The sequence below is a fragment of the Trachurus japonicus genome, chromosome 5 (assembly GCF_045865225.1).
Source record: "Trachurus japonicus isolate A0001 chromosome 5, Traja_1.0".
NCBI lineage: Eukaryota > Metazoa > Chordata > Actinopteri > Carangiformes > Carangidae > Trachurus > Trachurus japonicus.
The window spans coordinates 12,376,551-12,396,834 of NC_140911.1; the positions used below are offsets into that span (position 1 = coordinate 12,376,551).

Sequence of the window (20,284 nt, forward strand, 5' to 3'; positions counted from 1 at the left end):
TTTTAATAAACATAAATTATTTTATTGGATGAAAATTTATCAGTTAAAACATACAAGAAATAGGTGTGAACACACAAGCATAGTACAAAATTGAAAATACACATCATCTGCACATTGCACTATAAAACACTGCCATAAATTGTTTCGGAAAGTTAAAAATTCATCTTTGTATTGTCCATTTACAGGATTATGGTCACATATGAGGAAACCATGTCTTCATGGTGTAAACTTTTAAAAAATATCTTTGGTCCCAGCCTTATTGCATATTCAAACAGTTTGGCGCTAATTTCTACTAATACTGCAATCAATGGTTTTCTACTAACTGAGGTAAGAAAATGCACAGTTTGGTTGTTTCAAGAGTAAAAACAATTTGAAGGCACAAACTCTTTTAAGTTACAAAATATGGCTTTGGCTGGTATTATTAACACTGTGGTAACCTTGAGTGCATGGCTTACATAGTCGTCCAGGTTGCAGTGGAGCTGCAAAGTGAAGCTTCTTTGGAAAAATAACAGACAGAATGGCTCTTCCTATCTCTGAAACTCATCAGGTTAAAGACAAGGCATGGATGTAGTCAAAATAGAGGCTTAAAAGGATCCCCACTGGTGAAGTAGACTAACTGATGCCATTCTTTTGTGATGACATGCTTCCTCTTTTTTTTCTTAAGCAAACCAAGGGCAGTGGAAGTCACCTGCTATCAACCGGCGAAGGTCATGGCTGTAGCACCTGTTAGCACCTCGTCTATCTACACCACAGTACCAAGGACAGCTGTGTGTGCATTTGCCTTTGTGTGTGTGTGTGTGTGTGTGAGTGTATGTGTGTGTGTTTTGAGGCACGCTGAGAGATTTATTCCACCCACGCACCCCTACCTCTCAGCAGCTGTGTCTAGGCCGTGATCCTGAGTTGGCCGGCACCAGGACAGAGACAGGAAAGAACACCTCTTACCCCTATGAGTTCACTACATATTTGGTCTTTGGAATGGGCACGAATAGCAACAAAGGGGCTGATATCAAGTGAGTGTCGGCATTGCTCAGTTCAGATTTGGTCCGGCCTCAAGACTTGGAAGAAAAAATCTGCTTCTCAGCTGTTTTTTTTTTTTTTTCATGGAGCAGAGAAGCAAAGAGGCTTGTAAAGTCAGATCCATAATGAGGCTTGATTCCCTCCAGGTCTCTTAAAGCAGGCCATTTTACGCTCTTTATGTCCTTATGGGTCATCAACAGGCCAGCTGGGCTTGATTTGACCCCCTCTCTGTGTCCACTGCCCTGAGCTCTGAGTGGGTCCCTCTGTCTCTCTCTCTCTTTCTCACTCTCTCTCTCCGTGAAGTCTCACACCGCGGTGGAGCAGCACCCTGAGGAGCTGTGTTTTTGCAGCAACGACATGCGGCTGAAGGTGCGAGAGCAGACGCTGCATTGGTATTTTTTCACCTCGGCGTGGGTCTGCAGATGAGCCCGCAGGTTGGAGCGGTCGGCGAAGGCCCGGTTGCAGTGGGGGCAGGAGAACGGACGCTCACCTGGACGGGAAATAGGCGGAAAACACATGTCATATGACTTCACTGGTTCTCCCCCCCTTTAGATGTGGCTATCACCACTGATGTCATCCTAACAACAATCAGTACATCTCTGAGTTCACAAAAGCTTTCCATTAACACCTCACACAGACACACACAGAGACACACAGATGCTCACACACTCACAAACACACACACATACACATTCTGGAGATAATGAAGAAGCACATGGTAGACTGGTGGGGTCAGAGCCTGACTGAATTAGCATGATTCAATAAGTGCCAAATGAGATTAGCATTGTGACAAGTTGCAGCAGGTACTAAGTGCTCACAGATAGCAGGGAGCCTTCAGGGTTTTTCTTGTAACCCTTTTGTCACTCATGTGCCTCTATGTCGTTGTCTTCCCCAACAACTGTGATAAGATAATTAACTGACGAGCCATTGTTCACCGGACATTAAACACAATGAGTGATCAATGAGCGCAGGGTCTACAGAGGGCTTCCCTATGTGACAGTGTCTGCTGATCAAGTGCTGAGCTCATCAAACTGATTGTCATGGATATCCTCGCTCGCTTACTTCACAGCCCTGACGAGGAGGGAGTGAACCTGGTGACTCACACAATGACAGCTACTCTCATGTAGATTCACTGCTTCACTGCAACACCACGTACACTGATTTCCTCACTTATGAATCAAGGGGGAACATTAGCAGGTGGTGGGGGAGGATGAGTGCTGCTGTTATGGAATCTCCTGAAGTAAAAACAGCAACAAAAAATCTCACCTGTGTGCGTGCGGATGTGGCCGCGCAGCAGCCACGGCCTGGAGAAAGCCTTTCCACAGGTGGTGCACACACAGGGGAGAGTGTGTGAGCGGATGTGCATCTTCAGAGCCCCCAGGCTGGTGTACTCTTTGGGGCAGTGTTTGCAGAGGAAGGCCGGCCTGGCCGCCGTGACCGGGGCCTCTCTCTCCTCCTCCTCCTCCGGGGGACTGACAACGTGAGCCATAACGCCGGTGCATTTCATCCGCTGGCGAGGGGCGTATGTGTGTACAGGTTCGGGGCTGGGGGGGTCCGATGTGCGTCCTTCATCCTCCTCTCCGCTGCTGCTGGCGCTGCTACTGAGGCTGGACGGGGAGCTGAGGTCCAGGGGGCCGGGGGTGGCGGAGGGCTCTGTTTGGGAGGTGGGCAGGTAGAGGGCGGGCAGGACACTGAGGTCCCACACCAGACCTGTTGTCAAGCAGGTGGCGTCTCCGGATGTGAGCTCAGCAAGAGGATACCTCTCCAGTGAAGTGTCTGAGTAGAAAGGGGGAAAGGAGGGTTAAAAAAAGACAGTAAACCAGAATTCCCCTACATTTGATTGAATTATAGAACAACAGACAACAGATTATCCATTAGAAATACTCTCTACTCTAAATACTTTTGACAACTCCACACATACAATGTGTTTGAAGTGATTCTGATTGCAAATGCTTGTTTTCCTCAACATTTACTGAGCATAAAGCTGGAGCCATGGGAGGGTTTCATGGGCCGTTTCCTCCCACGTATTCACAAGGGCTTGTAACATGAATGGTGCTCTGTCTGGCTGCAGAAAGGGGGAGAAAGTGCATCTAACGGGCCCCGACTTGAACGGGGAGTAGTCCGGTTTGTAGTTGAACCAGACATAAACACAGAGAAATGAGAGACTGTGCTTTACTTTCAACCAGAAATCAACAACTACACTCAAGAGAACTTAAGTGTTTTATGTAGTTTACGCACTTATATAAGGATGCGTCCATGATTGATTCAAGGAATAAAACAGCTTCTTTAACTCACCATTCTGACATTCAAGTTCACTGTAGTTTGGCTTCTGTTTAGCGAAGTACTTCTTGACCAAGAAAGACCGAGGCATTGTCCTTTTTGAGCGTCAAATAGCCGTGCGTAAAAGTAGGCTATCCTGCGGTCGCGACGTACAAAGTTTCACCGAAGAATAAAGAAGTAAATCAAACCGTGGTCCTCGGATCCGTGGAAAAAACAGATATTTATGTATATCCTCCCGTGGTCCACGAGTTACAGTGGACTTGAGCAGACAAACTGAGAGTGCAGCTTTCATGAAGAATGACAAAATGCTGCTCTCTGTTCTGAAATACTCTGACACAGGCGGTAGGGGTGTGCTCGCCCCGAGGGCCCTCCCCACCTCCCGTATCAACGCTCAAATGCGCAGGAAGAAGCCTTTAGTGCTCACACACTTTTACAGCAACAAAAACACGAGCCTCACACGGTTCAAACACGGGGATCCTGGGGCGCTGACACGCAGACAAGAAAAAGGTGAAGGGACTGTAGCAAATGACTTTAATTACTGTATGAAACTGACCGCGTGAGTGCCATAAACTACGGTCCCACACTGTGGCACTGTGTGGTCCAGTTATGCAGACATGGATGGATGGAAATGTTATTAAAAACAAGGCTGTATGGCTCATGGCGTGAACACTAATAAAAGGACTTTGTGGTGTTTTCGATATGTGCCGAGAAATATCCACTCATCCATCCTTCAATTGTGCTGGACAGTCTATTCAATCATGACTAATTCAATAGTGTCTCCAGTGAAACTAGTCATCTGTGTCCAGCACGGCCACTCACCACTGTTTCCCCCCTTTAGAGAGTTTGGGAGGAAATAACACACATAGGGTAACATAACTCAGCCTAAAGTGAAATTAAGAGAACACCACTGGGTCTTAGGCTAAGTAAAAACAAAAAACAAACAAAAAAAAAAAACCTGTAACTTTACTTTGTGACTGCATTAATTTAGGTGTCATCAATCCTGTCACCTGCCACACTTCTTTTATTCAAGTGCCACACTGATGCACTTGCCACTGTGTCCGTGGCAGAGCTACAGTATCAGCAGCTTTGTTAGAGCAACTGCACCATCTCCTGGAAGAAAGTGAGTAAAGAAATATGACCAGTTCATGCCAACAAACACTAGGTGTCGCTCTATGACAGGTGATCACAGTGTGGCCTATAAATTGTAATATTGTCATGTGAATAGTAATTCTAGCATATTTCATATTCTGATAAAAGAAGCATGAGCATGTGGGGAAACTGTGTCAGCTTACTGTTAACAAACTTGACACTTGTCTAGACAAACAATGCTGTACAGTGGCAATTATTTCCTACCTTGTTGCATTGTGGTGGTTAGTTTTGTTCCAGCATGAACCACCGTATATTTCTGCCCCACAGTCCAAAGATGTGACTTTGTCTGACTGACTTATTGAGTTTCTGGAGGATGTTGAAAGGCCATATTGAATTAAACTCTTCAAAATCGACTTTGTGTTGTTTTATCATCTTGTGGCACTTCACCAAGGATAGCTATTAAGGATGGACAACTTTAAAAAGTGCACAGATGAATATGGCTACCTGAAACACTTACGGTAATAAGTTCTCCACCTTTGATCTGCCTGATCAAACTAGGTGGAGACAAAGACACACCAATATTTCTTGCTTCTATAAACTTATAGCTAGCATAAGCAGCCGGACTTCGCCTGCCTGTCCGCCTGCTTCTATCTTCGCTGCGAGAGTTTAATGTTTTCAAACAGATCCATACTCTCCAACATCAATCAATAAACTCATAGTAGTTTGGTAGTTTCCGTTCCTGTGGTTAATTCACCAATAAAACAGTTCAGATTCAGAGTGGCAGCTGCTAACAACCAGTGCCGTTTGTCGGGCGGGAGGGAGGGAGTTATCTCGAAAGCAAAGTTTGATCTTTGACGACGCTCGAACTCCGTCCGCGGCCTCTGATTGGCTGCTTTGTTCCCGGGGGGCGGGGCCATGGGCGGCTCCTCTGTTGTCTGAGGTCGGTTGAATATTTGAAATACAAAACAACAACACCCTGATTTGGATGACACAGTTACAGATTTTCCAAAGGCTTTTTAAGAAAAATTAAACAAAAAAACCACCAACCTTGAGATACCTGTGGACATTTTCACGGCGACTCTTCACAATGCTCAGCGAGTCAAACTGAGAAACAGGTAAGAAGACGCTGCAGAGCTGCAGCTAATTTACAGAGACACACACAAGCTGCCGTCGACTGACAAAACAATAGGTTGTCAGCATCACCATAACAGACATCAGACACATTTTGTTTAACTATTAGCCTGATGCTTTATGTGTTATGTGCTGCTGTTAGTCTGAGCGTAATTGTGTTGCAGCTATAGCTACCGTGGATGTTTTAATGTTATTTAAACCCTGCAGACGCTATGATACAGAGATCAGGAAGTAATGTAAAATACATAGTAATAGTTAATGTTATAGAAGATAGTATAATTCTGTCATTTTACCTATTGTTTCTGTGATGTGTACCTAACTGCTTTCATGCTGCATAAGTGTACAACATCATTAGGATCTGTGTGCACTGCAGAAATGCATTCAGTGTCAGTCTTAATTGAAGGGCACTGGCTCATCTTATCAGCCATTAAAAGGTGCATAACTAGCTTTGCACTGACAAAATGTCTGATAAAGAGAGAGCCCCTCCCCCACATATCAAGAACCAGATGGACCCTAACAATGAAATTCTGGGGGAGTGGGTACCATTATTCAAACCTCTGCATTTCAAGAAATTTCATTGGACGTCCCAGTCAGCTGACCAAACATTGCATGAATTTTGAAAATTGAATCATGAATTAAGGGTCTCATGGCATCACCCACTCTCAAACTGTCAAAGATGGATTAGTCACTGAAGGGGGCTTTATGAACATGCACACAGCTGTTTATTTTCTTTTCTTGTCAGCTAAAGATACCTGAGTTTCCTGCTGAATAAAGAAAGGAAGGAGGACAAAAGAGAGATGTTCAAAACCATCACCCGTCTGTTGTTTGGAGGAGAGGAGGAGACCCCCAAAGGAGTCAAGTCTGCAGAAGTGGTGGAGGAAGAGTGGCTTGTTGTCACTCATCAAGGTCGGTTATACATTTAAAAAACACACAACTCTAGTTTCCACAAGAAACTCTTATATTTAGAATATCTGTAGTGTAACAATACCGATAAACAGGTGTGTGTCGTGGAACATTGATATTTTCATTATTACAATTTTAATTTGAAACTTGCCCTTGTTGAGTGAAGCCAAGGGCACAGTAAATTGAAATTCAATTGAAACAGTACTAACTACTGACATGCATTTTGATCCACATGTTGATGTCACATTTGACGGCATCGTGGATAACCTATTTTTAAGCCAAGAAAGACAAGTAAACAAACTGAAAAGGCCATTTTGCATCTTAATGTCATGTCTGTTTGTTAAAGTGTACTGTTTATTTCTCCACAGAGTCAGGTTCAGCAGAGAACCAGGATGCAGAGCTGACTGACCCCCAACCATTAAACTCTGCTCCTCATTTAGACACATTTGCAAACATAGAAAGTGATAAAAGGTGAGGAGCAAAGAGAAATGCTGATATATATGTGGAGTTTCGACTTCCATCTCCAATGTTGCAACTGTTTACTTTCACTTGTACTACACACAGACTTTCAGGGTTGTTAAATTTGCTAATTTGCTTGTGTTTCTCTCTCCACAGTGAATTGGATTCAGAGGCCACAGTTCAAAGCAGTGGAGCTGTCTCTGTCTCTTTCTCTCAGCCCAAAGTTTTGTCAGAGGTCACACAGCTAACCGGCAACCAGAAGGCGAAGGCCTGGGCAGAGCGACACCAAATGTCCCGTAACTCCATCCAGCGCCAAAACCGTGTTCGCCAAGGTGTCCAAAACCAGTCCTTCCACCTCCAACAGCCCGGACATCGCAACCTCGGCCACTGAAGCTCTGGTTGTAAACCAGAAAAGAATCTCTCGGTGTACATCATACACATTAAACTCACACTATAATTCACCCCTACACACATATAGGCAGTCACACACACATCAGAGTAGACCACAAAATCAGTATTTCATCTGTTTACCCACTTTGAAGTTGAAGTTGAAGATCTAAGCTATACATCTAACCCAGATGTAATCCATTATAACACTTGACAACTGTTATCAGTTAATAGGCAGCTACATTATAACCTGTACTGTATATGTTTCATTGTGTGCATTAGAATTTATACATGTGGATGAGAAAAGTGCAGCCTATGCAAAATGTATCTCCAAAGTGATGTGATTCATGTATTTACATGCTTTTACTTAACCTGTGTGTACTTGGTTTAAAACCTTTTTATACAACAATAAAAAAAAGTATGACTTTTTTCAGCCTGTGCTTCAATTATGAGTCATTTTATGATTTCCAAATGACACTGAACTACTCAGAGTTTGACAGGTGGAAATGTTGCGAAATCATTGGTTGGGAGGTAATTGCACCTGCTGTGCTTGATCACATGTTAAGCTGAGGGCGGAGTGCAGATTCAGTGAGGAAAGTTTTTGTGTTGTTGAAAGAGCTTTGCCCTGTAGTGAATGAAGAGAGGATGGATGTGTCTCCTGAGTCAAAACTTAACAAGCAGTCGACCTGTAATTACAGAAGTTTTGCCGATTCAGTTAAGTTGGCTGATGACTCATCACGCAGCGACACCACCTGTGAGCAGAATATAAATCATGGTGAGAGGATACAGGTACTGGTACAGTGTGGATTCTCTATACACGAGATACAGCTGGATGTCGCTCCAATTTACACCTACCATGATGCTAATTTGCAACACTGCAGGTGCACATCACTTGATTTGATGTTGAGGGAGAAAACAGGCCGGATCTCTGTGTCCTGGCTGGTGAAGTCACCATATATTGCATCCACCCTGCTAAATTACTGTGCATGTTGTTACCTTCCTTCTGCCACAGATCTCAGCCACCTCCCAAAGGAGATCCCTCTGAAAATGATGGCCTCTGGCAGCCCAAATCCGTTTGGAGAAAGCCTGCCTGGCCTCTCAGACACAGACAAGCTCAACTCCACTCAGGACAGCCTCGTGCCTCTGTGTGCTGTATCCATCATCTTTGCCACTGCAGTGACAATTGCTTTGGTCCTACATTGTTATCTGGGGGAACATTTGGTACGTCCGGTCCTGCTGTATCACGCAAGTTAAACCACCACTTGCATTATTTATCCTAATTGCTGCTGCGCTGAAGGTGTTTGTTAAAGGTGTGTTGGTGTCGGATCATGAGCGCTGCACTGCCCTCGGTCAAAAGGTCCTTCACGATCACGGCTCGAGTGTGGATGCAGCCATCACTGCTGCCCTGTGTTTGGGTGTTGTCCATCCACATGTGTCAGGTATCGGTGGGTATGTGACAGGTCAGTGGTTTTTGTGCTCACTGTAAAACACCAACCACTATCTCATCAGTCATCACACATTTGCCCTCTCTTGCCCTCTCTCTGTAGAGGTGGGGTGATGCTGGTTCATGACATCCATAAGAATGAAACCAGAGTGATCAATTTTCATGGATCTGCACCTAAAACATTAAGAGATGAGATGCTGCAAAATGTGTCAGAGCTTAAGGTAATTTAAATGTGTGGAGGTGAAGAGCAATAAATGCTATAATTTAGTCTGTAAATACCTATAATCTACTTTCAGGCGGGTTTACACGTGGGAGTGCCAGGTATGCTCAGAGGGTTGCATCATGCTCACCGTCTGTATGGGAGGTAAATGAACATGGATAAAGTGTCTTTTGTTTACTGCTGTCTTTTTCTTCTGGTGTTGAGTTATCAAAGTCAAATATATCTTGCAACAAAATCACTGCAGTTTATCGTGGGAGGATGTGGTCAGCAGAGCCGCTGCCGTCGCCACAGAAGGTTTCAATGTGTCTTTCAGTCTCTGTGAGTTACACCATAGCTTGTTAACCACATGTTTACAATATACCTAACCCGAGCGTGATTTATCAGAGTGTTGCTTATTTGTCTTCCTCTACAGCTGAGGCCATATCAAAGGTGAAAGGCGAGCAGCTACCACAACGTTTCAGGGGCATGTTCTTCCTGGGAGGCCGACCTCTGACCCCCGGGTCGTTTCTGAGGATGCCCGCTCTGGCAGGAGTCCTCGAGGCTGGTCTGTCAAACTTTTATGATGGGAACTTCTCACAAGAGATAGTAGATGAGGTATATCACATTCAGATATTAAACAAGCTGGTGTGAAATGTAATTTTGGTCTGAGACATACAACATCATTTAAAGGTCAGGTGTTCAAAACCTTTCTCTGCGGTTTCCTACAAAGGTGCAAACAAATGGAGGGGTCCTGAGCAGAGAGGACATCTCTAACTACTCTGTAGAGGCTGAGCCACCAGCTGAAGGCCTGTTTAATGGTATAGACTAAACTTTGTTCCACATCGTGCTAGAGAAATGTGTTTGTAATCATAATGCTTTGATTTACACTATATTACTTTTGCCCCAGAGTATATAATTCAGGTTCCTCCTCCCCCGTCTGCTGGTGCAACATTGTTATCAGCTCTCAGTGTGTTAAAGGGCCTCTACAATAACACGGAAAGCCAAACATCCCACTGGGGTTCTGAGGTACTGGACTGCAAGGCTATAATACTAAAGGATTTTTTTTTTAACAGAATTGCTTTAAATATGTGACATACTTTTTCTCCATAAACAGGCCCTGAGAGGAGCTGAAGCCACAGCCAGTGGTTTGGTTGACCCTTACTCTAATTCTTCAGTGGCGGGGCTGCTCTTTGACACACTGAGGTAAGGAATAAAACATAATGATGCAACTGAAGATGATTTCATTGCTGATTAATCTGATTGTTTTGTATTATTCATCATTAAATATCAGAAAGTAGGGAAATGTTCAATCATAACCAGAGACGTGCCGTTGTCCCATGTCTCATGAAACCTTCAATCTAAAAGCAGCAAACATTCATCTTAGACAGCAGAAAATGACTGAAGTTCTCAATTGATTATCAGCATAATTTTATTGATAAACTACAGTTTCAGCTCTAATCTATTTACATCATTCACAAATAATTCAGTTTATATCTTCATGTTTGTGTTACTTGCCTGTTGTGTTTTTTTGTTCAACTGTTTTTTTCGTATAGTGACAACTCTACTGCGCAACAGTAGAGCTGACTCATCATAACACCAGGCATTTTCAGTGAACATCCTGTTCATATTCTCTCCTCTTATGACAAAGTGAGAGTCAGATCAAGAGCACTGATTCCTCCCGCACATCTCCACCCAAGTACGACTCCACTATCGACTCCCTTCAGCCTGACGTGGAGGCCGGACACGTGGTGGTGATGGGACCAGATGACTTCATGGTGTCGGTGACAAGGTGATGGCATATGGTCTGACACGAATTATTATCACAGCAGGGGGTTATGTGTGGTATGTATGCGCCGCTGGACACAGTGGCATTCTTCCTTCTTATCTTTTGTCGTTATGATCTTGCAGTTCCTTGAGCAGACCGTTCGGGAGCAGGCTCATGACTCAGTCAGGTGTTATACTCAACAGCCTCATGCTGGATTTCTCCTGGTCAAATAAAACCAGAGGGCAACTACAAACCAATCAGGTGCATAACCATTAAAAGCATCGCCATTTAAAATCAGTCAGCTTCAAAGCATTGAGCCTCAATCTGCTGTAATTCTTACTAATAGGGAAAAGAAGTTGAGACAGGAAAGACGTCCCTGTCATCGCTCATTCCCATAGTAGTGGTGCCAGCCTGGCATAAATGTGGCCTCTACATGGCTTTAAGCAGCTCAGGTGGACAGAAGAGTTTCAGTGTGATCACCCAGGTTTGATAACTTCACATCATGAAAGAGTTTCAATTCTGATTTAGTAATAGATTCAAATAAGGACATTTATTGTGTGTTTTTGTGTCTTACAGATGTTGATTGGTGCTCTCTCTGGCTATAACGAGAAAAAATACAGCCTCTCCCTGACAAGACTCCATCCACCAAACAGATCTCTTCCAGATTGTACGTATGTGACATACCAGCAGTTCACCTTTGCCATTATTGCGGTCCCACTGGTAATTTCCTGTTTTCCCCCCCATCAGCTGAATCTCTAAAAGATGACGTGCAGGTGCTGCATCAAAAGAGTCGTGTAGCTCAGAGACAGAAGATGAACTCTGCTGTCCTGGGGATCCTGAGGAACAAATATGTCGTGGAGGCCATAGAAGACAGAGACAGTTTCTGAGGTCCTGCTGGATAGGTTGTTGTTACAGTGAATTATGTAAGTTTGTGGTTGCTCTTCACTGTCTGGTACCTTTCTGTTGTTATGATCACCAGCCTGCAGAGGGCAGTCCTCCAACAAACAAGGCAAATGTGATATATTTATTTATAACTTGTCTTGAAACCAATTAAAGGAATTAGCCTGATGTCTCGATCTCCAGATTCCATCAGTCTGCTTTTAGGTAGTTACTGTAATTGAACACAGACCTGATATAGGTCTGAGGAAACATGAGCAACATGCACTCACTGTGAAGAAAACGAGGCCTGTTATGTAAACTGATGTGCACACAAGATACTGTCAGATATGCATGCTTGCAGTGTCACAGGGTTGGACACATGACATGTGTCTGCGCGCACACAAACACGTCACTCAAAACACTTTACTCTAGGTACAGGTTACTGTAAACATTTTAGTTAAATGTCTATCTGACACTGTTTCATTGCAGCCACAGGTGAGTAATGTCCCGGTGATGAGAAATCATGAGGGTGTGGTGACGTCCCATATATAGTTTTAATATGAAAACAAAGCCTCAGTTAGCAGAAAATGAAGTCTTGTTAACTTAGGCTATATTCTGAGAAATCATGGTGCACATGAGCATTCAGGATTATTTTAATGTCAAATCCATCTTATTTGGGAGAGATCAAGAAGCCCAGAGTCAGGGTCATGGGGTGATTCAAGGGTCACATAGCCTCATCATAAAGTGAAACAAACTGCACAGCAGCAGTAACACAAACAGAGATCTCTATTTTGTCTCAGTATAAATATACAATCAATTACATTTAGTCACATAGTCACAAGACAATAACATTTTTTTTTTTATCTTATGGCTTTGTGCATTTCCTTAAATACAAAATACAGCCACAGCGAGAATATGTGCAGTAGAAAACATGACACAATGATTTTGAAACAGAACAAATCTGACTTGATTTTGTAAGTTTTGTATATGTTGTTTACAGTTGTGTGTGAAAGTGCATTAGTCACCAGCATCCTCCCCTGCTCTCGTGACACCAGCAGTTATGCATTTGCGGAAATTTCGCTGAGAGCGCGCGCTGCTCTGGGCGGAGAGTGCGCGAGGCGAGCTGCCAAGTGGGCGTCGTTGGTCAGGGTTTAAATCCACGCAGGTTGATCCCACCTCCTCCATAGTAGAGAGAAGGAAGAGGTCGATCATCGCCCCGGACTCACCTGCTGCTGCTGTGTGCGGTTCAGTTCATGTAGCGACAGAGGAATCACCTGCTCCGACAGATTACAAAACTTAAGGTAAGAAAATAAGTTTCCTACGACTCTAATGATGTAACTGTACCAGAGTTGGTAGAAACATATTACAGCAGGAAGCAGCGTTTGTTGACCCAAGGAGGTGGAAAATCATGGATCATATATTCAATTAAGGTTTTGCAATGGAAGTTGCTTTTATATTTTGAAGAGTAGCTTAGTATTCATACATACTTCTTTTCAAAGTCAAGCTGCTACTTGTGCAGCACTGTTAACTCAGTTTATGGTGATGTGTTACATAATATTACATCTAGAAAGAAATGTCACAGTAAACTATAATTGTTTGTCTAAATATATTTTTTACTTTATAATAAAGCAACCTCAGCTTGAATATGTTAAAGTAATAATGTACCTTTGCTGTATTTCTACAGGCTACCTGCTTCTATAAACACATCTGCAGTCAGTGTGTGAGGGGTTTCAATGGAGCCCAGAACTGTTGTAAAGGAGAAATTCTTCATTGTGATACGTGGGAAGTCGAGGAAAGGCTTCTGCCGAGGATGTATAGGCCGTGTGGAGGCAGAGACGCCGCGCGGGGAGCTGATGGGACTGATGTACTGCAGTGGCTCCAACGCTGGGACCCCCAAGAGCGGCGGCGTGGTGAGGAGAGAGGACACGTACCCACTGACCCGCCACCAGGCCCAGCTACTGCTCTTCGTCTCCTCCATAAGCAAACGGCTGGAGCTGCTGTGCAACCCGCAGCTGTTCTCTGCCATCTGTGAGCTGTCTGCGGACGACCTGGTGGTGGTGAAGCACAAGAAGGGCCACCTGCCCGCGATGGTGAAGAACCTGATGCAGATTGGGAGGAAGGAGAACAAAGATGACCTGCACATGCTTGCCTTCGAGGTGGAATTTGTGGTGGGTGAAGGTGTTTTAACTGTTTGTTTTTTCACCCACATGCAGCATCACAGTGTTTGTGTTTTCATTCAAAGCACAGGTAGCAAGACGCACAACTATAATTACAAGGTTGGGCAAAGATTGCCAGACAGATACGTAAGAGATGTTCGTCATTAAAGTGTACACACGTGCAGGAGCGTTGTGTTCTGTAGTGTGTGAGTACAAAGTGTCCACATGTTTGCGTCTTTGCTTTTTTAGTAACTGTTATGTTTTTGTTCTTCTTCGTAGGACAATGATCACAACTTGTCATCCAAGAAACCCACTCCCCTGCCGCTGTTCAGTGCTGCAGACATCGTCCAGGTGGTCCCAGCTCACTCCGTCCCCCTCGGGCTGCACTGGAGAGATGGCCAATGTGGGGGTATGTCTGTGTTGTGGTCAAAGTTGCAGCTCGTCTGCCTCTATCAAGAGTCACCATCTGGTATTCCTAAACCGCATCATCACTTGATGTGGGTATATTGATTTTATGAGATAAAGTCATGAGTTAGGAATGTTTAGACCAAACACCTGTGGCCACTGAAGGGGCACAGAGGAAGTAGTCCCAATACAAAACTGGAAAAACTGGTCCTGTTACTGTGGAATGAAGAACAGTCGATTCATCACATGGTCTGGCGTTTTTTTCACATTGTTCGTTCTGAGCTGTCTACATACCTCCGCATGTACACATGTGTGATGTTAGTCAGAGGTCAATCTGATGAGGCAGCATGTGACAAGTTGACAAAAAAAGTCATATGACTTTCTAACCATTATCCTCTTCTTTCCGCCCCCATCCTAGGCCTAAACCGAAAAGCAGTGACGCGTATCAACTCCATGCCCAGTATAGGATCACGTGCACGTCAAGTGAGAGAGACGCAGGAGCAGACTGTCATTCAGAGCCAAAGTCTGACCAGATCTCATGTACCGCTGGAGGTGGGGTCCATGGTGGAGGTGGTGTCCAACTCGGGCATCACAGTGTACGGGGTCGTCCAGTGGTTGGGTGCCCTTCCGGGAAAGACTGGAGAATGGGCTGGGATCGAATTGGTGAGACACTAAGATGTCACACAGTTGTTTGCTTCAGGTATTTAAGAGCCTTTATATCTTATTTGTTTATTTTTTTATTGTTTCAGGACTACGAGGTGAAAGGCTGCTCTGACGGGAAATATGGAAGCCAGAGATATTTCACCTGCAAAGCAGAAAGAGCTTTATTTGTTCCTGTCACAAAATGCAGCCCTGACAGCAGGTTCGTCTGCTCCTCCACAGGAAGAGAGACCACAAAACCCACCGAAGCACCTCCAGGTTAGTTACACACAAAATATAATGACTCCAAGCTTGATATCCTTCACAATGGCCCTGACCTGAGCTGTGGTATTCTACATAGTACATAAGCATCCTACAGGAGGTTGACTGGAGGTGAACTTGTGTGTACTTTAGACACAGATGCTTGTCATTCCTTTCACTAATAGTCATTTATAATAGGCATGGTTATGAGCAAGAGAGAAAACAGTCACTAATCATAGTTTATAATTGGTTTAAATAGCTTTATTTTCACACCCTTCTGCCTCTGGCACAATTCCTTTAGTAGACGTTATGTCACTGCCACCTTAAACAACGGCTCAAATATAAAGCTGCCAATGAAAATGAGTAGATCTGCATAAGCATGTCAATTAATAGAAACATCTGTATGTTTATATTTGCTTGCTGTTTTCAGTTCCTCCATTTGAAGACTCGGAGGAGGATGCGTCACCTATCCCTGAGTCACAGGTCACGTCTTTGCTGGTGGGGAGAATGAAGGGGATTCAGGGCCACATCAACTCCTGTTACCTTGATACCACACTGTTCAGGTAAAACCAGTTCACCACCCCTCAGAGCACATTGTTGCACACGCACGCTCACATATAGTTTATTTTGGAGATTATAAAGAGCCAAATGAGCATGGTGAATTGTTTGTCAGATAAGCAGCGACTGTAATAAAACAATGTGTTTTTCCTCTCTTCAGTTTATTCAGCTCATCCGTGACCCTGGATAATATCTGCAGGAGGCCTGCTGACACAGACCGACCCATAACCTGCACGCTGAGAAAAATAGTCAACCGTTTACGCAGGTACAAACACTGTCCTCAAGACAGTGGGTGTTTCTTATCTTTATTTAATAATCAGTGTGTTTGCAAAATAAGAACATCATGACATTTCACATAATCTTAACTGGTCAACAACAGCTCTCCGTCTTAACGATTCAGGTTTTCTACACTCACTAGCTTGGAAAGACAGTACATACTTAGAACTTGCTTGCATAAAATAGGGCGGGTCTTTTTACTCTGGAATAGCTGCATTCAACCAAAACAATCAAGTGTGTGGGTTAATGTGTTTGCTCACTGATGGCTAATGCTTTTATTACAGACAAGGATTTGTGCCTGCTGAGAGTGTGATGAATTTCCGCAAACAGCTCGGCTGTGACACCTTTCAAACAGATGAAAAGGGTAAACACCAACATCTTCATAATGTACAGTGGTAATATAATATAAGTGTCTATCATATTAAAGCTTACTTTTGTTTTGCTTCACTGCAGACCCAGAGGAGTTCATCACAGTCCTGTTTCAGAAAGTGCTGTGCATGGAGCCACTGCTCAAGCTCAGGTATGAACCTGAACCACCCAGGGTTAAATAACTTGTCCTATTTTTCTGTTGAGTCACTGAAATGTTTTTAATTTTTAGGTCGAGAGGAGAAACATCACAGGGTGTCTACACCCTCCAGATTTTTCTAGAAAGAGAGCAGATGGGACAGGTGCCCACTGTCCAACAGCTGCTCGACACATCCTGTCTGTCGGGTGACCTCAAGTTTGAAGAGGTGAGTAGCTTCTCCTGGCCTAGAAGTCCTAGTAGGTTTATTAATTTTGCTTCAACACAGTCATCTAACCCCGACGCTGCATTTGTCCATCAGATGCCGTCCTGTCTAATGATTCAGATGCCGAGATTTGGAAACAAGTATAAAATGTTTTCTCACATCATTCCCTCCACTGAGCTGGACGTCACAGACCTTCTACACAACTGTGAGGAACACATCTATTTCTCACTGTATCATCAAATCATACAGCATGTGACTGGAATACTTTCTTTAACACTGTGGTTTGTTTTTGAAGACCTTTTAAGATGCTTATGAATGACCTACTTTTCCCCAACAGCTCCGAGAGAGTGCTTTGTCTGTGGCCATTTGGCAGAGTATGAGTGTCTTCAGTGTCTACCGGATCGAAAGCTGCAACCCGGAAGAATCAAGCAGTACTGCTCTACCTGCAACACACAGGTAATTCACATGATCATTTTAGTTGTCAAGCATCCCATTAAACCAAAGAGTAATGTGAACTGAAATCAGCCCCAACTATAAGCACTTTTTAAATCCAGGTTAAAAACATTTCTCTTTTCATGTGCTTATGGCTGAGCTCTTTTTAAGAACTTTAAACGTTATCTATTTTCTTTTCTCTCTCTACTTTTTTTATTCTTCTTTTCTCTTGCTTTTAATTCTATGTTTAATGTTCACATTTCTTTTTTTCATTTTTAAAAAATGGTTTGTTTTTATGCTGTTCTTTTTAAATGTTTTGTCTTTATGTAAAGCACAATGAGTTGCCTTGGTATTAAATGCGCTATATAAATAAAGATGCCTTGCCTAGTGTAAAATTTTTTACACTTTTTTTTTTACAGGTACACAGTCACCATACACGGCAGGGTCACACCCCCAGAGCTCTGGAGGTCCCAGCAGATGTTCCCTCAGACGCTCCTGTCCCCAGACACATGATGCAGCTGTTTGGTGTGCTCTGCATTCAAACCAGCCACTACGTGTCTTTTGTCAAATACGGCCTTGACCCTCACTCCTGGCTTTTCTTTGACTGCATGGCAGACAGATGTGGTAAGACAGATTTCAGCAATGTTTCATTTGCTCTTCTGAATAGTCAATTTCTTTGCGTGTATTTTAGTTTTATTCTGATGTTCGTGCAAGCACAGACTTGTTTTGGGTTTTCTGTGAAGTGGTTACCCATGACTGCTTTATTTTCTGATAATGCTGCCTTGACAGTATTAGATAAGGATATAGTCTGACGTCTGTCTTTGTTATCTCATCTTGGGCTGATGCCTAATCCTAAGGCCTCTTTTTTTTTTCTTTTACAGGTGACGATCAAAGTGGATACAACATTCCTGAGATCCGAGCTTGTCCGGAGCTGGGTGACTTCCTGTCTCAGTCGGAGGAGGAGCTGGCTCGGGCCGACCCCTCCCAGGCCCCTGAACTAATGCGCAGGCTGCTGTGTGACTCCTACATGTTTTTATACCAAAACCCAGCTACGCCACTTTCAAATCCAAATCATCCGGAGCCTTAAACACATGAAGACGAGGACGCAATGTTCTCACAACAGTGTCTTGACAACCTTGCATCTCTGCTTTATCAGCAAAATGTTGCATTGATTATTAAATCCAAGTAGCATGAACTGAAACGGATGCTTTCAACGTCATGGAAAAAAAATATATTTTTGATCACAAATGCAATATTATCTGACTTTGATCTCAGTCAAAGATGATGTTGATGTGTAAGGAGAGTGACTGACCAGTGAAAGTGTTTCACTGTACTCCTCATCCTTGCCTTCTTTTTCACTTGAATGCCTTGTTACATTTATTATTTATACAAAGTTTTTCAAAGGGAATTGTAGCATGTCGATTTTCATGACATTATTCTCATTTATTTTTTGTCTATTATTTGATGAATTAAAATTGAAGTACATTCAAGCACTTTGTGATTTGTTCATGTTGTGTTTCATAATTTAAATTCTGCAATGTCACTTGATTGAAAACACTCAATGAAGCTTTTCAGATTACACATTAATGTGCTTTTTTGTAATTGTTGATGGGCTGTCCCCTAAAAACAAGATGGAAAAAGCTACATGGTTGCTTGTATTTTATTTACAGTAAACAACTGCACTGTGTACAGGCATTGCTAGAGCACAAAACTGGATCTGTTATGTCATATTTTCATTGATAAAATGTAAAAGAAATTTAGGAAATTGGGGGACTAACCCTAACACTTGGCGACACCGTGACACAAACGCACACCGTAACCCATAATCTCTTGTCTATGACAGATAAAACTGCACAAATATACACCGTCTAATGCGTATATACATTATACTATCCACCACTCCATGGATTGATTTCTCTCCGGCTTTGGTGAAAAGAAATGCACATGTCCAGGAGGGTTAGCAAAACAGTGGAAAAGTGACTAGACTTGCATAGTTCCCTTTTAAAATAAAGGCAAACACAACTATAGTGTTTTTGAGTTTTATTTCAACAGAAAATACACAAAACTCTACTTGTTTTTTTCAGCAGCCTCTCACAATATGTAACAAACATTAATCTGGTCATTCACCTACATTTAAAAAAGTGTGAATTAAATCTTTTGAGTTTAGACAGAGCACTTTGAGGCCTTTACATGCCACATCGAGCCAGGTAATAGTGATATAATGGACTGCAATGCCCTCTTGTGGATGGAGAGGAATTTGTCTTGAACACCATTCACCAGATCCACTATGAGTCTGCCTACTACTCTATTTACCACAGTCATAGTCAGTCACTAGTATGCCTCTTTATGTACATGTAAAACGTCATGTTTTGTTTTTCATATGACAAGGAAAACACAAGGTTCATCAACCCACACCAGCAGGCACATTATTTTATCATGACCTGATAAAAAATATGTTGATGAAAAATATACCTAATAATAACAATAATCGATGTGCAATTGTTCATTGATCACCTGTCATCCAGTTTTGTAATCCCCTTTACAATGCATATCATTTTTTGTCGTTTAAAATCTATAATTAAACCCACTTTACATGAGGCTGAAACCAGTCTATGGCTGAAACCAACTTTTTTTTCTCTCTTTAAAAAAAAAAAGCAAATTGCAGGCTATACTGTAGTTCTGGACAACACCTTTACTCACACGTGACACATTAACTCATGTTTACCTTGGAGTTGATAGTATGTGATAGCTGTTGGCTCTCAAGGATATGGAGAGCTATATGCATGTTATTCAGGCCTGCACCTTTTTTTTGAATCACTGAAAGAACAACACCATTCCCAGGCCTTGAGTGCTATTCTCACTCACCTAACATCTGTATTTTATTTGTTTTACCCATGTCATCAGATTAAGTTTAAATCATACCTTGAAATGCATATTTACAAAACGAAACGACAAAATGACTCACATATGGTGATTATGGCTGTCGTTGCTGTGCAATTACAAGAAATATGCACACAACAGAGATGTACCTCCCTGATCAAATCAAGTAAACACAAAAACAAGCGGAGCACTGAGCCTGGATCACCATGTGCTCCTGGTATGTGTGTCGTCCTCACTCACTCGCTCCGGCCTGTGTGTGTCTGTGACCATCGTGGGCCTGGACAGCAACACGTTTTACGGAGGAGGAGCCACGCTGCTCTCAACCATTTAAACTGAGGCGCATGCGCAGTAATGTACAATTGGCACTTGGCTCTTACACAACCGAGCCTTTTCTTC

The 20,284-nt window shown here is 43.0% G+C and overlaps 4 protein-coding genes across 6 annotated transcripts; 3 read left to right on the forward strand and 1 right to left on the reverse strand.

Annotated features, from left to right (window-relative positions):
- snai1a (snail family zinc finger 1a) lies at positions 1-3,710 on the reverse strand. Its single transcript, XM_085776295.1, has 3 exons — positions 3,313-3,710; positions 2,284-2,793; positions 1-1,507 (listed from the first exon to the last, which is right to left on the reverse strand). Exons 1-3 carry the CDS (start codon positions 3,386-3,388, stop codon positions 1,323-1,325), a joined length of 771 nt encoding a protein of 256 aa, XP_085632421.1. The 5' UTR covers positions 3,389-3,710; the 3' UTR covers positions 1-1,322.
- Positions 3,711-5,327: 1,617 nt separating this feature from the next.
- On the forward strand, positions 5,328-7,697 carry tp53inp2a (tumor protein p53 inducible nuclear protein 2a). The gene is made up of 4 exons (XM_085778013.1): positions 5,328-5,501; positions 6,260-6,423; positions 6,789-6,891; positions 7,036-7,697. The coding sequence occupies exons 2-4, from the start codon at positions 6,315-6,317 to the stop codon at positions 7,268-7,270; spliced, it is 447 nt and encodes a 148-aa protein (XP_085634139.1). The 5' UTR covers positions 5,328-5,501; positions 6,260-6,314; the 3' UTR covers positions 7,271-7,697.
- Positions 7,698-7,873: 176 nt separating this feature from the next.
- LOC146987198 (glutathione hydrolase 7-like) lies at positions 7,874-11,670 on the forward strand. 3 transcript variants are annotated; one of them, XM_085778014.1, is made up of 15 exons: positions 7,874-8,041; positions 8,279-8,487; positions 8,564-8,715; positions 8,814-8,931; positions 9,007-9,074; positions 9,175-9,248; positions 9,343-9,524; positions 9,640-9,727; positions 9,817-9,935; positions 10,024-10,112; positions 10,558-10,698; positions 10,818-10,935; positions 11,021-11,158; positions 11,251-11,341; positions 11,422-11,670. In XM_085778014.1, the coding sequence occupies exons 1-15, from the start codon at positions 7,912-7,914 to the stop codon at positions 11,559-11,561; spliced, it is 1,857 nt and encodes a 618-aa protein (XP_085634140.1). In that variant the 5' UTR covers positions 7,874-7,911; the 3' UTR covers positions 11,562-11,670. The 3 variants fall into 3 exon arrangements, with proteins under 3 accessions (XP_085634140.1, XP_085634141.1, XP_085634142.1); XM_085778015.1 differs by having other exon boundaries at positions 9,175-9,224; XM_085778016.1 differs by lacking the exons at positions 7,874-8,041; positions 8,279-8,487 and having other exon boundaries at positions 8,566-8,705.
- A 1,066-nt stretch (positions 11,671-12,736) lies between these two features.
- On the forward strand, positions 12,737-18,498 carry cyld2 (cylindromatosis (turban tumor syndrome) 2). Its single transcript, XM_085776296.1, has 14 exons — positions 12,737-12,854; positions 13,238-13,721; positions 13,989-14,118; positions 14,533-14,777; positions 14,864-15,032; positions 15,445-15,577; positions 15,733-15,837; positions 16,133-16,212; positions 16,302-16,368; positions 16,447-16,579; positions 16,673-16,781; positions 16,914-17,032; positions 17,428-17,632; positions 17,890-18,498. The coding sequence occupies exons 2-14, from the start codon at positions 13,287-13,289 to the stop codon at positions 18,093-18,095; spliced, it is 2,136 nt and encodes a 711-aa protein (XP_085632422.1). The 5' UTR covers positions 12,737-12,854; positions 13,238-13,286; the 3' UTR covers positions 18,096-18,498.
- Positions 18,499-20,284: the final 1,786 nt, after the last annotated feature.

What these genes read in the sequence shown, in the direction of transcription:
- tp53inp2a (XM_085778013.1), top strand. Translation starts at nt 6,315, where the DNA reads ATGTTCAAAACCATCACCCGTCTGTTGTTTGGAGGAGAGGAGGAGACC. An exon ending in GCTTGTTGTCACTCATCAAG is followed by an intron (nt 6,424 to 6,788) that starts GTCGGTTATACA and finishes ATTTCTCCACAG; the next exon opens with AGTCAGGTTCAGCAGAGAAC. An exon ending in AACATAGAAAGTGATAAAAG is followed by an intron (nt 6,892 to 7,035) that starts GTGAGGAGCAAA and finishes CTCTCTCCACAG; the next exon opens with TGAATTGGATTCAGAGGCCA.
- LOC146987198 (XM_085778014.1), top strand. Translation starts at nt 7,912, where the DNA reads ATGGATGTGTCTCCTGAGTCAAAACTTAACAAGCAGTCGACCTGTAAT. An exon ending in AGCTGAAGGCCTGTTTAATG is followed by an intron (nt 9,728 to 9,816) that starts GTATAGACTAAA and finishes CTTTTGCCCCAG; the next exon opens with AGTATATAATTCAGGTTCCT. An exon ending in GGCAACTACAAACCAATCAG is followed by an intron (nt 10,936 to 11,020) that starts GTGCATAACCAT and finishes TCTTACTAATAG; the next exon opens with GGAAAAGAAGTTGAGACAGG.
- cyld2 (XM_085776296.1), top strand. Translation starts at nt 13,287, where the DNA reads ATGGAGCCCAGAACTGTTGTAAAGGAGAAATTCTTCATTGTGATACGT. An exon ending in ACCCACCGAAGCACCTCCAG is followed by an intron (nt 15,033 to 15,444) that starts GTTAGTTACACA and finishes TGCTGTTTTCAG; the next exon opens with TTCCTCCATTTGAAGACTCG. An exon ending in CTGCATGGCAGACAGATGTG is followed by an intron (nt 17,633 to 17,889) that starts GTAAGACAGATT and finishes TTTCTTTTACAG; the next exon opens with GTGACGATCAAAGTGGATAC.
- snai1a (XM_085776295.1), bottom strand. Translation starts at nt 3,388, where the DNA reads ATGCCTCGGTCTTTCTTGGTCAAGAAGTACTTCGCTAAACAGAAGCCA. An exon ending in TGAACTTGAATGTCAGAATG is followed by an intron (nt 2,794 to 3,312) that starts GTGAGTTAAAGA and finishes CTTTCTACTCAG; the next exon opens with ACACTTCACTGGAGAGGTAT. An exon ending in CCACATCCGCACGCACACAG is followed by an intron (nt 1,508 to 2,283) that starts GTGAGATTTTTT and finishes TTTCCCGTCCAG; the next exon opens with GTGAGCGTCCGTTCTCCTGC.